This window comes from Protopterus annectens, chromosome 10.part0 (genome assembly GCF_019279795.1).
Source record: "Protopterus annectens isolate FY-2018-M chromosome 10.part0, PAN1.0, whole genome shotgun sequence".
NCBI classification, from domain to species: domain Eukaryota; kingdom Metazoa; phylum Chordata; order Ceratodontiformes; family Protopteridae; genus Protopterus; species Protopterus annectens.
The window spans coordinates 1,714,410,659-1,714,429,370 of record NC_056744.1 but is presented as its reverse complement, the minus strand read 5'-3'; the positions used below and the strand labels follow the sequence as shown (position 1 = coordinate 1,714,429,370).

At 39.2% G+C, this 18,712-nt stretch overlaps 1 protein-coding gene across 1 annotated transcript in view; it reads left to right on the top strand.

The window, feature by feature from the left end:
• Positions 1-15,925: 15,925 nt before the first annotated feature.
• The window catches only part of LOC122812760 (zinc finger protein with KRAB and SCAN domains 8-like), a 109,438-nt gene continuing 106,651 nt past the window's right edge, over positions 15,926-18,712 (top strand). The window contains exon 1 of the mRNA XM_044084834.1: positions 15,926-16,350. Coding sequence (XP_043940769.1) covers positions 16,180-16,350 — 171 coding nt within the window. The 5' untranslated portion in view covers positions 15,926-16,179. The remainder of the gene's footprint in view (positions 16,351-18,712) is intronic.

The window sequence follows — 18,712 nt, the reverse complement described above, 5'->3', positions numbered from 1 at the left end:
AGATAAGGTTTATGGATGTGGTGACAGAGGACATGCAGGTGGTTGGCGTGACAGAGCAAGATGCAGAGGACAGGAAGAAATGGAAACAGTTGATCTGCTGTGGCGACCCTGATGGGAGCAGCCGAAAAAAGAAGAAGAAGAAGATTCTGAATGAAAAACAGAAAGTCCAAAATATCCTATCCATTTTGCCTCTTTATAGTAGCATGCACCAACATCTCTGTCCATCCAAGGAAAGGGAAGATACCTACTGAAATGCATTTAAAAAGATGAAGTGCCTTTAGTACCAAGATGTGCAAACAGAAAAATGTTAGAAGTGAAGTTTTAAGGCGATATCTTCCTTAGATATATTGTGAAATACAAAACAGACTTGGTGGTCTGTGCTTATTTTGTGTTTCAGGTTATTTCTGAAAATGACCAGATATTAAATCATGACTTCCACCATTTAATTTTCGGTCACAACAGGTACTCATAGCTCACTTTGTCCAATCTTTTCAGGCCGGGGGATTCATTACAATAGTAGTGCTTTGCAGTGTGTTTAGTATGCTGCCTTTCAACACTGCAGTTCATAAATGTGGATCATATCAGTGGCACGTGGCAAACAGACAATAGCCTTGTTCTTTGACTTGTGTCCAGGCATGCATTGTACACAGTGGGATACTTGGCACTCCTGGGGTGCAGACTGAATTACTGTCTAGGGTCCCCTCACACCACACATCTGTTCATAAATCTGATCTATAATCTGTTCATTATTTATATCAGAGGAGCTGGGCTCATTACCATAATATGGTGATGAAGGTATCTGGTGATGTATGAACTGTCATTGGCAGGAGCCTGGCAGAATCACTGGGCGAGGGCAGGGACAGTGTGATTCTGGTAGCAAGTTTGTCTTCAGCACAGAAAGCTACTGAGGTTTTCCTACCATAAAAAAAGACACATCTTATTTTATTTTTTAATTCTTGCTGATTTTGGTGCTCAGCACTGTAAGCTGACCAAGCATCAGCAGCAAAAGAAGTCAGTATGGTCTCAGGCATTACACCATCTTTAGGTGAAGTGTTCTAGTCCCATACATTACGTTTTGGAACTAGCCCATACACACATGGTATGGTGTCTGTGAATCACATATGACCATGAGGGGACCTTTCAATGTGTACTCTATACATGGAATACTATGAATATAAGATAGGTAAGACTGCATACAAGGTCTTACCCCATGGTGGAGCCATATAGCTCTTTAAATTCAGCAAGCTTTTCAGACAGTACAACTCAAGTTCCTACTGTTTAACTAGGTGTCATTCACTCATGAAGTTTATTTCTGTTAAGCAATAATTTATTTATTTATCTTATTTTTTTTTTTAATTTTACATTTGTTAACCGGGATGGTCCAACTGGACACAGGTCCATTTTCAGCCGAGGCCCGGGGAGAAAAGCTCCACAGTAAGTAAAATTTTACACAATATGTTAAAATACAGTATACAGCAGAAGACATAAGACCTATATATACAGGGAAAAAATTGTTACACATGGTTAATAACGGAATAAGTATACAAATTCAATCAGCATTAGGAGAAGACCTAGACTGTAATATATATTACAGCAGGTATATTAGGAAGTGAGTTATATAAGAGGAATAATTTGAGGACTTATGTAATACATGGGCATAGCCATTTATTCTTTAAGTGTGTTCTAAGTTAGTTTTTAAAGTGAGAAGAGGTAGGGGCAGAAATCAGAGCAAGAGGGGAATTATTCCAGGGTTCTAGCTATGGAGTGGGAGAACAGTGCTTTTCCTTCAGTATTGTTAGCCCTAGAGATACAGAGGAGGTGTTTGTCGGAAGATCGCAGAGGACGATTTGTATTATAGTGGATGAGAAGTTGGCCTAGTGCAGGTTTTTCTTCTGGATGTGTTACCACATTGTAGGCAATGACTGATTGGCGAGAGGTTAGTAGTTGGGGAAGTTCTAGCCATTGCAGTTTCCTTAGAGCCTGGCAATGGTGGGTTATAAAGGTGGATTTGTTTGCAAACTTGGTGATTGTATTATAACATGATTCGAGTCTGGCAAGGTCATGTTTTCTAAGCTGGGTAAGAATTGGAACAGCATACATTAGTGTAGACAAGAGGTGAGTTTGGACTAGGGTAATCCGTGCTTGTTTCGAGAGGGATTTCCTGTGCCTATATAGCGTTCCCATTTTTTTATGGACATTTTTGATAGTTTGTGAAATGTGGAACGTTGAAGTGTACATTTTCATCAATTTCAACACCTAGGAGTTTGGTATGGTCAGAGGGAGAGATAATAGTGCCATTTTTGGAGGAAACAGTGAAGGATAGAGGGGTGGAAATGGTTTTGTTGGGGGTGAAAAGTAGTAATTTGGTTTTATCAGTGTTTAGGAAAAGTTGGATCTGAGTGATCCAACTTTCCACAGAGCTAAATGATTCCTGGGTGAGCTGTTGTAGGGTGGGAAGTGATGGAGCTGAACAGATAAGCATTGAATCGTCAGTGTATTGTATAAGTGAAGCATGCTGTGTGGTGGCATGGAGATTATTGGTAAATATTGAGAAAAGAAGTGGGCCTGATACGGAGCCTTGTGGGACACCTATGGTAGTTGGGAGTAAGGGGGATAGTACACTTTGCCATTGGACAGATTGTTGCCTATTTGACAGATAGCATTTAAACCAGGCTATAGTGGAAGGGACAAAGGATAGGGATGTCATGGTGTCTAGTAGTAAGGAATGTGAAACCATGTCAGATGCTTTGGAGAGGTCTAGAAATATTGCAGATACAAAGTTATTATTATTTCTATGTTGGTTGATCAGATTGGTGAGAGACAGCAGAGTGGTGGTTGTGCTATGGTGTTGTCGGACGCCATGCTGTGTGTGGGAGAGGAGATGGTATGAGTTTAGGAATTGTGTTACCTAAGAATGTATACATTTCTCTAGTATTTTAGATAAGGGGGTAGAATGACAATGGGGCGATAATTTGAGTATCCGTAAGAGTTTCCGCCTTTATGTAGTGGAATAATGTATGATACCTTCCATAGCTGTGGGATAATTGATGATTGTTTCTTAGTCAGAGCTTGCATGGGAGGGAAAACCCAGCTGCTTAGGTAGCTGGTTCAAAACACAACTTTCAAGGAAAATGCTTTTGTGCCCACTGCAATCCACCAAGGTATTATCCTTCTTCATAGTTTATAGGTGAATATTAGGCTCTCTGCCCTGAAAGGCAATTTTAAGCCTAGCCAATAACCCAAGATGAGATTCAAACTTTGTACCTTGTGCTTATGAGGCAAAGACTTTAACCATGATGCCAAACCTTTCAGAAACAAAGCTATCTTATTAACCAGCTTTAATTTTTTTAATAGTAGTTTATTTACAAGGATATATTAAGCTTTCTTGCAACAAACAAGGTGAAAACGTTAAACAAAACTGGAGTCTGTTCAAGCTTATAGTTCAAGTCAGTGTTAGAATATCACTTTGTACAGGGTATTCCAAAAACCAAAGCAGTGCTTTCACAGTTCACTTTTATGCTTTAAGAAACTCCTTTCTAGTAAAGAGACAGGTTAACTCCAGTTGTCTTCAGTGTATTTGTCAGCATAGGTTAAACATACCAGACCTTTTTCTGCTGTTGGGATTCTTCCAGGTTCTCCTGGGCCAAGCCTATGAGGTGCCTGAGCCTTGTCCTGAGGTTTAGGACATGCGCCACAACAGATCATGAATCAAATCTGACAGCAGCTCAAAGGGTGAAAACCTGTGGATTCCTGGGGCATCTCTCTGTAAGCAAACAACAGATGGGCAAATATTTGTCCGAGTCCCTCTTAAACTGGTCTGCAAATGCCTGTAGCATGGTCTTTAGTGTAGAGTTTAAACTTTCCATAAGACCATTAGTCTGGTTATGGTAGGGGTGGACTTTAGGTGCTTCGCACCACTGAGCTCCCACAGACAAGCCAGCAGGTCTGAAATGAAATTGGCACCTCTGTTAGTCAGTATTTCTTTTGGGAAACCTACCTTGCTAAAAATCTCTAACAAAGCATTCGCGACCTTTTCCACCTCAATGGAGGGCAAAGCACTGCCTCAGGGTATCTTGTAGCGTAATCTACTACTACTAGGATGTACTTTTTCCTTGTGGAACTTGGGGTACTAAGAAGCCCCACAATATCTATAGCTACCCTCTGAAATGGCTCCTCAATCACAGGCAAAGGGATCAAAGAAGCTCTCACCTTGTCTCCTGCCTTGCCTACCTTTTGGCACTGCTCACAGGTTCTGCAGTACCCTGTTATATCTCTGGAAATTCGAGGCCAATAGAAGTTCTGCATAACACATCTCTTTGTACGTTTTATGCTCATATGACCTGCAAAGGGAATATCATGGGCTATGGCTAGAAGCTCAAGATGGTAGGCTCTAGGCACTACCAGCTGCTGTATTCCCTCACCTTCTAGCCCTCCTTTGGGGTTCCCCTCTCTATACAGTAACCCTTTATCCCAATATACAGATTCCCCCTTCCCTTGAGAATCAGGTGCCTCACTAGCTACCTGCCTCAGGCCTTGCAATGTAGGGTCTGAGAGCTGAGCCTGTCTCAGCTCTTTGTAACCCTTCCCAGCTCCCCTTCCACAGGAATTCTGGTCTCCTCTAACAGCGGTGCCTCACTGTCAGCCTGGGTACTAGTACTCGCCTCTGCCCTTGCAGTCACTCTGTCCAAGGGAACATCAGTAACCACCAGAAGTTATGGCTCACCTTCAATCTTACTGCTACAAGGTAGCTCCTTCACTGAAGTAACCACCACACCAGTCCTGGCTTCAAGTGTGCCATCTGTCTGGGTCCCACCCAGGCTACCAGACCCAAATGCTAGTCTCCAAGCCTGACTGGGTGTAACTGCTAGCACACAAGGTACTGCATTATCAAAATCATTCCATTTCAGGACATCTGCAGAGATATCCTCAAACACACCTGCTTGCTTGCTTCTTTTTCTACCCTCCCAGTCATGGTGAACCCTAGCCAAAGGTATTCGGAATAGACTGCCCAAGCAAGTAGTGGTTCTCTTTAACCATTGCTGGCTTCACAATGGTTAGGTCTGCTGGCAGTGGCCTATTTCCCATCTACTAAGATAGGATATAATCTCTTGTGGCAGTTTGGTACCCTTGCTGTCTCCAGACAACTTACCGCTGGCATTCTGTCATTCTCACTCACTGGCTCCCCTATCTTTTGTTTCCCACCTTGCCTCTGTGAACATCTATATGCTTCATGGCCCCACTGCTTACATTTAAAACATTTAACCCTTGATCCTGGCCATGTACCTGAACTAGTGGCTTCCCCTGTTACCGGTGGACTCTGTTGGGGTGGTTTAGTCTGCCCACCATGGGTTCCCTTAGACGCATGAGCAGCAGTGGGTATCCCTGTCCTGTGCAGTGATGCCCTGCTTGCTAGGTATAGGTCTCCTTTTTCCCAACTCATCTGTGGCATTGCATTCCTTATCTGCCAACCAGATTCTCATGTCCTCAGGCAAAGTGATAAGGGCTTGTTCCCTCACCAAAAGGTCTGCCAGCCCTTTAAAAGTGGTGACCTGACACTCACTCACCCACCTTTGAAAATAAGTGCTTAAATCAGCAACATAAACACACTTTTATCTGCCTTGCACCTGTGCTCATGAAGCTTTTTTTCATAAGCTTCAGGTGTTAACTTAAAACACACTAATAAACAATTTTTAACTGTATTATAATTTAAGCCATCAGTATCAGATAATTTAGAAACAACTGTTACATCTTTACCTTGGAGTAAGGGGGTTCAGGAACGGTACCCAGAGCCCTTGGTCAACATTATACTGTTTACATACCCTTTCAAACATATGAATAGAACTATCAAAATTATCACCCTTTGTAAATTGTGGAAGAAATTTATTGACCTTTATTGCTTCTGGAATTTGGTTACTCCATTCCCCATTACCTCCATGACCCTGGCAAAGAGTCAGCATTTCTTTTTCATGTTGCGTCTGCATCTCATTTTCTTGAGCTTCCAGATGTCTTAGTCTCTCTGCTGATTCTAAAACCATCTGTTTTTCCTTTTCCTCAGCCTCCAAACGCTGCAGTCTCTCTGCTGATTCTAGTTTATTTATTTATTTTTATTTATTTACAGTTTGTTTACCAGGATAGTCCATTAGGCTAAAAAAACACATTTTCAGTGAAGACTTGGGGAGAAAAGCTCCAACATGGTTAAAAATTAGACATTATACCAAGAAAAGGTATTACATAGTTTTAAAACATAATAGTATACAAAAAATGAAAATGTTATTACAAAAATGAAAAAATATATATTTTCTTAAACTAATATGGTGTAACATGCACCAGCAAGAAAAAAAGAGGGAAAGTTCAGGGAATTCCTCTGAACCTGGAAATATCAAAAATCTGGACAAAGGCCCATGAGAAATAGGTACAAATCTGTATGCTAATTAACATAACATTTACATACATAATTATATAACCCCACCCCCTCTAGTGGAATTGTGGGATACCAACTTTCAAACACAAATTGAAGAATAAACAACCAAACTATAGCCCCAGAGTTTCCCTGCAGCCATTCCAATATCCCATTACTTGGCTAATGTGCATACTCCTTTACTTCTACAATGATTATCTGGATTTCATTTAAAACTTTTATTTTACATTTTATAGCACAAACTCCAATAGACATCTGCTAAACAAAGCAATACAGTCTCACAATGAAAATAGACTTAATATTAAAACTTCTATGTCCTTGATTGAAACACACATTCATTGAAACAGCATTGAAACCCATATTCAAAGAAAATGCATCTGGCCAGTGGTGAATAAAGATTACATTTAGGCTGTTTTCAAATTGTAAGCCCCATGCACATGAAACATAAATGTGTTCTTTGATACACTTTCCTGACTGTTTTAAATTATATTCCTTGTATAATACAGCACACTTTTTAGAGCTGGTTTTAAATTTAGTGGTTTGAAGATTTTTCCAGGAAGCAATGAAACAGAATGCATGAGCCAATAATGGCAAAACTGTCCAGTTCAGAACATTTCCATCATAAAAGTCTACTCAGATTTCTACAGTCCACCAGTATCAGTAAATATGCACAATCTCTGCAGAAGTAAAAGTCATCTAAATAATTCCATATTAAAGAGATCTGTAACTAATGAAGAGGTTGCTGCTAGCAAACAACTTTATATTTCATTGTTTCATCTACAAGTAAAGTGCCTGTTGCCCTTGAAGAATAAATTGCCTATGCTATATTAAAAAAATGATAAGCTAGCAATATTTCAATAGGAAATGGATGGCAAACTGATAACGGGTTCATAGTTACTAGGTATCTCCACCAAAGGAAGACATTCTCAGGACTGCAGCATCCACTCCCTTTAAAAGTACACCACAGTACAGTATCAGCAATCCGTCTACATATTGTGGGAGTAGAACCCACAGCCTTCTGGAACAAAAGCAAGTATACTGCCTGTTGTGCTACTAACAATGCAAGCAGACTTTGCATAAGCAGCACTAAACTTCTCTTTGGCTGAAGAACTATGCAGCACAAGCAATCAGGAAAAAGCCAAATGTGTGGGGTGGAGGACAAAGGCCCAAAACCATGGACACATTTTAAACATATAATGTTAGAAAGTTGTTAGAATAAAATGTTGTGTTACCATGTGTTTCCTGAAAGATAGGAAGACTGAAACTTAAATGGCTGTTATTATTTAGTGAATTCAGTTCTCACTGATTTGCTACAAAACCACAAATTTTATTTTTATTTAACATTTGTTTACCAGGAATGTCCAACTTGGAACAAAACCGATTTTCAGCTGAGGATCCAGACACATGTCGTTGTATCATGGGAGGAAACCAAAGGACACAGAGAAAACCCACACAAACATGGGGAAGGCATGCAGACTTCACACAGCAGGCACTTCAGCCAAGAATCAAACCAGAGAACCTCTTGCTGTGAGGCAACAACACTACCGCTGCACCACTACAACATCTGAATTTTAAGAGGAACAGATCAAAGATATGAGCCAAACATTCCAGACATTCTGTGAATTTGTACAACTTGAGAGCCACAACTCCTTCAATCAGACGTGGTGGTATGGGTAGAAAACTCAGGCTCTTGCTCCTTGTACCTAAGGTACAGGGTTTGAGCCTGATTAACTCTAACTACCAGGCATACCTACCTGGGGCATTACACACACACACACACACACACACACACACACACACACACACACACACACACACACACACACACACACACACACACACACACACACAGACACACCTTTCTAATAATTCAAATCTGGCTGGGTGTGTTGCCACTCTCTCATAATTCCGCTCTGTAGTGTCCAGTCCCTGAGCCCAACCCTCTCTAAACTGACTCACCTGCTGTCTCCGTCTGCTTGAAAGAAGCACTTGCCTTTAGGATAGCTGCTGCACCTGAAGTCAGAGATGCACGTTGCTGCTGTCTGCCCAAACATAAACAAAAGCCAATGAGTCGGCAGTCACACCTCTCGAGCTGAATTCTGACAGGCTGCTCATGATGTCAGAGGAAAATTGCCTAGGGAAAAATATTTTTAAAAAGGCCGGGAAATAATCGGGAATAAGGGAGCCAATCAGAAATTTGTGGCCGAGGAATTCGGCATGGTTGAGAGGTAGAGTGATAGGAGGATGGGGTGTAGGAGTAGAAAGTATGAGGAGGTAATTGGCTTAAAGGTAGAATAAGTACTAAGTGGGGATCAAGGTTGTAGTAAGTGACAGAGTGGGAAATGTATAAGAGAGGCAGGAAGAAAGTGAGGAGAGTTGTGGGGGAAATCAGGAGGGGTGAGGGCATGAACATTCCAAGTGAGATGAGAGGTGGGAATGGAGTAGGGTCTTGAAGGAAGAGTGGTTATTGGTGGTACGAATTTGTGGTGGAAGGGAATTCCAGAGCCTTGCTAAAGAGAAGGATAGCAGATGTTTGCCAGAAGTGCGTACAGGTTTGTATAGTTCAAGCAGGTTCTGATTGTTGGACCCGAGTAATCTGTCTGGTTGCTGCATTTTGAGAGTGGAGGTGAGAGAGGGACAGAGAAAGGGTTTTAAGATGAGTTTATGTGCATAAGTATGTTGGATGTAGGAGAGATAGTTGGGCAGTTCAAGCCAGTTTAGTATGTGGAGAGCATTTGTTCCAACTGTTTCACCTCCAGATCAAGTCTCTTTAACTCCAGACAGATTTTTAAGTCCTCTGAGGCAAAATTGAACTGTCTATTTTCTGAGAGTTGCACATCCCCGAGGCCAGTCTGGCTGTCTTCCTGGTTGCTGGTCTGTGATGCATCTGTGGTTAAGTTTGCAATAATTTTTCCTTTAGTCAGGTTGGCATGCCCCAATCCTTTGGCTTGGCACATCTCAGCCAACTGGTTCCTTATCAGCTTGCCATAATCCTCTGCTGACATCCTTGCCTGCTCTCCCTGACTAACTAAGCTAACAAAAAATAAATAAAACTATTGTGATATGAAATTCTGAATGCATACCATGTGGCTGCTTAATGGTATAAACACCTTCTTTAGTGACCACTGTTTACAGGCTACAGGAGTTCAATATCTACTCCACTGAATCCTGACAAAAGGCATCCAATCTTACTGTGTAATATTAATATTAACACAAATGGTAGTTTGACCAAGAGCAAAGCTATTAGGAGTGGCCCACACAGTGTCACCACATAAATGTGTAAGGACTCTCAAAACTTAATTATGACTACCAAAGATCAGCCACAATAAAACAGTTTAAATATATTTTATAATAAATAGTAAAAGTGACATCAGAGTGCAAAGCTGCAGGAAATATTTAAAATAACATTGCAGTATAGGCTCACACAAATAAAGAAAAAAACATTTAAACTAAGCTTTATTATATTCCTGACTGCATCTAGGAGCATTATACTGTTCCCTAGAAACTTACTTCATTAGAGCAAGACAGATGTGGTGAATGAATCTTCTAGTTGTTGTCAGGTCCAAGACAGAATACAGAATGCTCTGTCTCACTTAGAGACTTCTCAAATTAATGTCTACAATATTACTGCTGGGATAGCTTGCAGAATGGCGTCATTCTGCAAGCTATCCCAGCAGAATGATGTCATTCTGCAAGCTATCCCAGCAGTAATATTGTAGAATGCAGAATTATATCATTTCTTGTCATCTGACTCCTAGTTCCCAGGTGAAACCCCCACTCCTGGAAGCTGGCAGTATTTAGCATCTACCTGTAAAAATGGATAGAGCTCAGATCTTTGGAAAATACTGAAAGTCATAAAACAATTGCATTCCTTGATGATTTCAAGACTAGTAATTAGTTCAACCTAAAAACAATACAGAAAGCTTCTCAACACAAACTCTGTGCATTGAAAACTAAAAGATACCATCTTTTATTGCATAGCCTACAAAGTAATTTAATTTCAGCTATTTTCCTGAAGTTAACCATTTGTATTCCAGTTTCCACTGTTAAAATATATACATTTATGCAGTTAACTATAGTGCATGTACATTTCTGTTCTCTTCCAGTAGGGCAACTGTGGATGCATTTCAAACACAAACACTTTATAAAATACCTTTAAAACGCATGTCTGTATGAACCAGTTTGATATACACAGGACATACAGTTCTAATACAGTTGTTATACAAGCATCTTATATAAATCATGTTGATATTTACAAATGACATATAATTATTTACAAAATTCCAGATAGCTGTGCTGGTAGTATCTCCCTTTGTCACAAGGCTTATAGTCATGCCTTATGTATCTTAGTACATTCTGATGTTCTGGGATCCTCTATGTAATACTGCTCTGTAGGCTTATAGTCACGCTTATGTTTTTAATAATTTTTGGGATCCTCTATTTAAAAATGCTGCATAGGCTTATAGTCATGTCTTATGTATATTAGTACTTTCTGGGATCCTCTACATCAGTAGTCTCCAAACTTTTTTATGCCACAGACTGGTTTCATGTAAGACAGTTTTCCATGGACTGGCCATTGCACGTGCATAATAAGCAAGCAATAATGCCCAACAGGGTGTGTGTTAATGTGTAATTAATGCCTCTCCAGGTGTGTTATGAGGCCCGTTGCCACAGGCAGTGGCAACTACCACATTTTCAATACACCGTAAGAGTTGACCCAGTTGTTCAGGACTTGAGAACTTTTATGGACCGTGACCTAACCTTTGGTCAATATGTGTCCATTATAGTAAGAAGGTCCTATATTGCACAGCTAATAAACAAAGGGATTGTTTCTAGATCGAGGCATGTCATTGTCCCCCTTTGCTCTGCCTTCATTAGGCCAGTCATTGAATGTAATGCTCCTTTTGGCTTGTATCTTTCTATACACATGCAACAATTGGAATTCCCACAGAGACCCCTTACTAAAATGATACAAGACCTAAACAGCATGTTCTACATGGACAAACTCAAAGCCCTGTCACTATACTTGGTATCCTACAGACTGCTAACAGGTGATTTGCATCTGGCATGCAAAGCATTCTCCAATACAATACTTATGGATTCACTGCACATCAGCAAGTCAAATGGCATCAGAAATACCCAGTTTAGCGATCTGAGTCTCTTCTGCAAGATCAACAGAAAGGATTGGAGGGACAGGTATATCTTACAGAGGATATGTCTGCTCTGGAACAGACTCCCGATACACATAAAACAAAGTTCAGCCCTCTCAGTATTAAAGTGAAACATCAATCTATGGATATGAAACAGAAAATTTACTCTATAACTGCCCCCTCTACTACAAATGAAAGAAGCACCTCCTGATTGCTTTATCTCATGCATGGGTCCCCTCAAATTATTTATGGTGTGATCCCAATTATTCTCATTAGGGGTAATATATTATTATCAACTATGGGATGTATAAGGCCAATCTCTAAACAAATGGGATAGGTTAATTATAGCAAAAAAAGGGAAAGTGGCTAGGCTTGAAATTGCCTATAAGGGCAATTAGCCTGTGTTCTTACCTATGAACCTATAGTCCCTTGAATAGCTACTTATACAACTTTACAACAGCCTCTGGGAGTTGAGGAAATCAGAAGGATTAATTCAGTCCTGTGGAGAAATCACAGAATATGCCAGCAAGGAGCATGTGGAAGGCAGAGAAAAAATCCTGGAAGGGACACCAGCCCATTGTAGGATGCAAACAAATGTACACCATACATAAACATCTACTGGCAGTTTGAAGGACTGCAAATCTTTGGGATGTGGGCAGAAGCCTGAGAACCCAACAAAACATCTTTCAGACATGAAGGGGACAATCAGACTGTGCAAAGAAGGCACCCAACTGGTGATTGAACTGAAGAACCAGACACATTGCATTTGCAGCATTAACTGTTTCCCATTTTTAGCAGAGGCCTAGGGAGAAAAGCTCCATACAGAATACTCATCAAAGTAGAAAGAACAGTAAGTACAGAAAGCTTCAAATACAAGACACACTCTATTACAGAGGTAAATCTAGATATCAATAAAATCTCAAATACAGTACAAAAATGAATAAATCAGCCAGGCAGATACTAGATATTAGGCAGATATTAGCATGTGATACTAGAAGTCAATGGTTGTTATTAAAGTTAGATAAACATCTTAGAATACAGTACAAGATAGAACAAACTGAGCAAGCTCTGGTGTAAAGAAATATGAAAAAAGAATACAAGCAAGTAGAGCAGATGATGGCAGTAGATACGTAGAACAGAAAGGACATCAAAATATTAAATTGTGTTGTGCTTAAAATACTAGAGGTAATAGAGAGAGGATGGGCAAGTGGATTGGTGTAACACAGTAAGACAGTTAGGCTGGGCTTTGGCAGGAACAAATCCATGTGTTCAGTAGAGTCAACACACAGTTTACACAGCATTCATGATCTTTCTCAGGCTGTTTAAATGATTAATATAATTTAACAGTAAAAATGATTATTTCTATTAGCTATCATTTTCAAATCATGTTTACAAAAAATGATCAGGTATATAGAGGATTAAATAAACCTTAAGCAGTGGCTCTGACTTGCTGTCTGGTTTACCAACAGTTTAATGTCATGACTTCTTACTGGTATACTGTCATGACTCATTACTGGTATAATATTGTGACTCATTACTGGTATAATCTCATGACTCCTTACTGGTATAATGTCATGACTCCTTATTACTATAATGTCATGACTCGTTACTGGTATAATGCCATGACTCGTTACTGGTATAACATCATGACTCCTTACTGGTATAATGTCATGACTCCTTACTGGTATAATGATATGACTAGTTACTGGTATAATGTCATGACTCCTTACCAATATAATATCATGACTCATTACTGGTATAATGTCATGACTCATTACAGCTATAATGTCATGAATCATTACTGGTATAACGTCATGACTCCTTACTGGTATAATGATATGACTAGTTACTGGTATAATATCATTACTCCTTGCCAATATAATGTATGTATAATGCAAAATATGTAGAATTTACCTTAGACACCTCATATTCCTTCAGCAAATGCATTGACAACACCATTACCAAAACCCTTACCCAACTCAAACTCTGCTGTAGATCTCTAGTCTGCTAACTCCAACAAACAAAGCCTTAGCCTAAAATGTATTAATATCCAAACTGGAATAAGGACTAACTTTAATAAGATTCTACTGTAGTTGAAGTGCTCAAAAAAACTATGAACAGCAATCAGAAAAATATACAGATTCATTTGCCTTTCTGACCAAAGAATCCACCAATGCCACCTATTGGAGCACTGTAAATGATTACTAGTCAGTGAATGGGGCAACCTTTCTTTTTTCCTGTCCAACTTTCAAAACTCTCACTCAAGGACATTGCCCACCACTGAGGTCCAAACTAGAAATCAGAAAACAAAGTTACTCCCTAACAGGCAATGTTGATAATGCCATATCCCTAGTTAGATCAAAATTCAACACCACTTCTGGTGAAAGAACCTTCTTTCAATTGGTCCCAGCAGTAAAGAATCATCTGTCAAATGAAATCCCATAAGAAGACTCATTAGACAGCTTCAAAAATAGACTAAAAGCAAGCTTGTTCAAAGAGCATCATGTTGTAATTTCTGTCTATGTGTACTTTTGCATGTCCAGGCTGCACAACTTGCATACTCTAACCTGGGCTGAGACTGCAATTTGTCAGTATCAATCAGTGCTCTACCCCAGTAAATAAATAAATCCAAATAAACAAATGTGTACGAGCGTGTGCAGGTGTGTATAGGTATATATATATATATATATATATATATATATATATATATATACACACACACATACACACACATGCACATATTTATATATGTGTGTGTGTGTGTGTGTGTGTGTGTGTGTGTGTGTGTGTGTGTGTGTGTGTGTGTATATATATATATATATATATATATATATATATGGGTCTATTTTATTTGGTCGAATTACACTTGGTCAAAGATGATTTCAGGCAGCTCAATTCACTGAAAGCTCATTTGACTGAAAGCACATTTGGTCGAATTTCCTTTGGTCGAAAATTAAATATAGCCCCTGCCCCACTGCAGTGCGAACCTGGAGTGAGAATAATAAATAAGGGGGTGTGTGGGGGGTGTAGCCCCCACATTTTGCAAATAGTTTTTCCCGAATGCATATATATCAATGTATTTTTAATGGATACACCTTTATATAACAGTGAATACACTTCAATTATATGGGGGGGCTACACCCCCACATCCTCCAATGTGGGGGGCTGTGCCCCCCACAACCCCCCTTACTTAATATTCTTACTCCATGGTCGCACTGCAGTGGGGCAGGGGCTATATATTATTTTCAACCAAATGTAATTCGACCAAATGAGTTTCAAATCACCTTTCAGTGAAGTGGGCTGCCTGAAATAATTTTCGACCAAATGAAATTAGACCAAATACAGTAGATCTATATATATATATATATATATATATATATATATATATATATATATATATATACGCACACATATTTTTTTTGTTTTGTTTTATATATATAAATAGAGTTCTTTGGCTAAACTCAGTCAGACAAACCCAGTAGACAAAAGCAAATTAAATAAATATGCTAACAGAATACTCACCCAGTGAACACATGTAGAAATACTTACATACATACAGTACATGCATACATGCATCCATTACATACACAAATACATAAACAGATGCAGTAGAAGTGGAATTGAAGAGAGTACAGGAGAAAGAAAATACCAGAAATAAAGATCGGCTTGGGAATAAAAGTTGAATATGTTGTTGTTGTTTGTCTTTCGGCTTTTCCCGGTAAGGGGTCGCCACAGCGGAACTCCGGTCCGCTAATGATTGGCAGTAGATTTTTACAAAAAGCCAAGGTGCCAGCTTGAGGCCCAACCTATGCTTCTTTATATCTATTTTTTTTTTTTTTTAATATTGACTTCAGTTGACTTCTCCACTTGACTTAAAACAGCTGTTTAAGAGGTAGGACATACCACCTTCATACCTATCAACTGTGCACAGTTTCACAGAATGTATTGATTTTTGTCTCATATTTTTGGTCTGTTAAATTGTGGTTTTCTGGCAAATTAGTGACAAATCATTAAAGACTGAAGTTAGAAAATAATGACGGACATTTGAATTTCAGACTTCATACCCTTCAGAAAATTCATGCTGATGCAAAACTTGTTATTCTAGCAACTTTATAAGTTTGTAAGAGCAGTATTTAAAAATGGATCCTATTTTTGGGCCTTTGTCCCACTTTTACTTATAGCTTTGTCCAGATTTCTCACTCCGAGAGGTATGCCTTAGATAATGAACAAGCTATTTTGTCATATACTACAGTGCTGGCCCTTTAAATGGAGGCGGTCACTTCTCTACCTAGTCTGTTTCCCCTGTGGTGGAAATTTGATTTGAAAAAAAATAGCACTTCCTGTTAATATAGTTTACAGGGTATTAGCTGGTTAATACACTGACTTGTACCAGTTTATTTGAAACCCCAGTAGTTTTTACTTGTGAACACCAACTCTGTAGGGTCTGCAGTGCCAGGATTTGATACAAACGTTCTTGTTCTGAATATGCACAGAATGTTCCTATCAAAAACTGCAGTTTGAAGTGAAATTTAGCTGACATGGTTCACGGATCCCAGGGACTGAAACTACAGCATATCTAACAGGAATCAGATTGCAGGGAGATAAAAAGAGATGCAGAATTTACACGCTACAAAAGGAATAAGGGAGCAGTGCTGTGGGGAGCATAGACTGAGATTGGAGTTGTTTTGCCTTGAAGACGAAGCTTTTATCTGCGTCCTGTGTGTTCCCAAGCATTCCAACCACAGTTTTGTGTTTTTGTGTAAGACAGTCAGTGTGTATAAGGTAAGGATCTGCCTTATAAATAATGCTAAATAACTGGTTTCCTGTATGGGATAGTCTGGCATATAATCTTTCTGTATTTTCAGCCTAAGAAGTGTCATTTCTTAGATTATTTTTGTTGAAGAGAAGAGAATGCATGTATAAAATATGTTATTTTTATACATACTAGTAAATCATAACCTATATAAAATTGTACTACATTCTTTGAAGTCACTGTATTTTTAGGTTGTGATTTAACACTCTTTCTCTCTGGCTGAGTACAGAAGACAGTTCTACCCAGAAGTCTGCTGTTGACTTAATCAGGTGTTATTTTGCCTACAAAGAAATGTTCAGGGGTTCTGTTTGGAACAGAAGCTTTACAAGTGTAGATGTCAGAAAGTAACATGGATTCAGAACATGAAATTCATGCCAGGCAAATGTAATACAGATCTCTTACCAGTGTGCATACTGCCTGCTTAGAATTTAACAAAACATCGGACATGTTAGCATACTGCATATCAGGGATTAAATTCAGAAGGATTGTAATTAGTGTTAAGGATATAGTGTGGCTAATATTTTGACAAACGGATACAACTGCTTGGAGTATAAGTAGACCTCTGTGACAAAAGGTTGCTGACACTTTTTATGACTTTTGTAAGTGGCACTGCTGACGGTTATGAAATAAATGTTTGCCTCTTTGCTGATTATACAAAGTTAGTCATATGACTGATACACATGCAGATTCACAAAGGTTGGGATGTTACCTGGCAGGATTAGAGAAATGATTCTAAGCATGTCAGCAAAATGTCTGTGCTCCTAACATTGCAAAGTGACACATCTGTAATATACAGAAGTAGAAAAGTTTACTTGGTCTTGTGGGAAAGTGTTGTAAATGAGGAGAAGGACCTGGGGATCTTATCTGATTACTTAAAAATAAACCCAAGAAAGATTGTTTAAATAGTAGGACATGTATGAGGAGGCATCTCAACCACAGCAACAACAAAAATGATCCCAATATTCAAACAGCTAGTAAGAACCCATGCATTGTGCACAGTTCTGAATGCTTCATAATGCTAGGGACATAGATTTGATAGTCTTCTGATGTCAACCACAGCAGTAATATATTATTTGTTGTATATTTTAAAGACAGTAACTTAGGTTTTCTATTTTCAGTACAATCTCCTTTTTACCAAGAGTCTCTGACCTTTTTTCTGCAGTAGCTCTGAATATTGTCTGCATGTTATATGTTTACTGTTAGCTAAAACTATTTCTTTTGCGTTTCTTTGCTAATATTATATATAGTGTGTAACCTTATATTCAATTGCAGTGTATACAGTAGAAATTTGTTTCTAAACATGAACTTTACATGATCTTTTGTGAAGCTTTTATTCCTAGGTCCTCTTCTTCATTAGATTTTAGACAAGCATTACTTACTCGAGTTAACAAAGGAAATATATTTATTTATTTGGCATTTGTTTACCGGGGTTATCTGACTGGGTCTACAGAATCCGTTTTCACCAGAGGCCCAGGGAGAAAAGCTCCACATACAGTACAATACAAATACAGTATAATCCAATACAATAAAGTTTACTTTAGAAATACTATACAGAAATAAGTTGAAAGAACAAACTGCTACAAGATGTTGTAATATATTACTACACATTTAAACAGTTCTATACAGTTAAAACATTACAGACCATAATAGTCACTCTCATCATACGTGATGCAGAAATAGCAGCCAGAGAGTTAGTGATGTAGACATATAGTGAGAGAGAGTTAAAGAATAGAAGCAATAAAGCCTGAGCAGCAGCTTAAGGATATGGTGTAGAAGCAGAGAAGGAGTTAGAAGAGGTTTAGGATCTTGCAGTCTGTGAGGAATTGAAATGTGAGAGAAGAGAAAGACCTGAGCATTAGGCAGGCTTTATGCAGGAGCAGAGCCATGTATTTTTGAGATAACATTCACGGAGGCTCTCAATAATAATCTGCTCAAGCAACAGAGACCTACAAAACAGAAGCACAAGCAACCTCCACCTCCCAACACAACCCAAATGACACATACCCACAGAATCAGTGTGCCACTCAACCACTGCCCATAAGGCAAAACAACGTACCCAACACACTAGTCATAGGTGACTCTATAGTCAGGCACACTGATGTCCCACTCACCAGGCTAAACAAAAAGAATGTTACTGTCAGCTGCCTGTTGGGTGCCAGGATCTGCCACATAACCCACGCACTCAGGTCACTCCACAACAAGTACAAATATGACTCTGTCATTGTCCATGTTGGTGTGAACGACCTGAGACATACCTCCCAGGACTACATGGAAAAGCTCTCCGATCTTGTAGCCCAGGCAGGTATGACCCTAGCCCTGAGTAGCATCCTG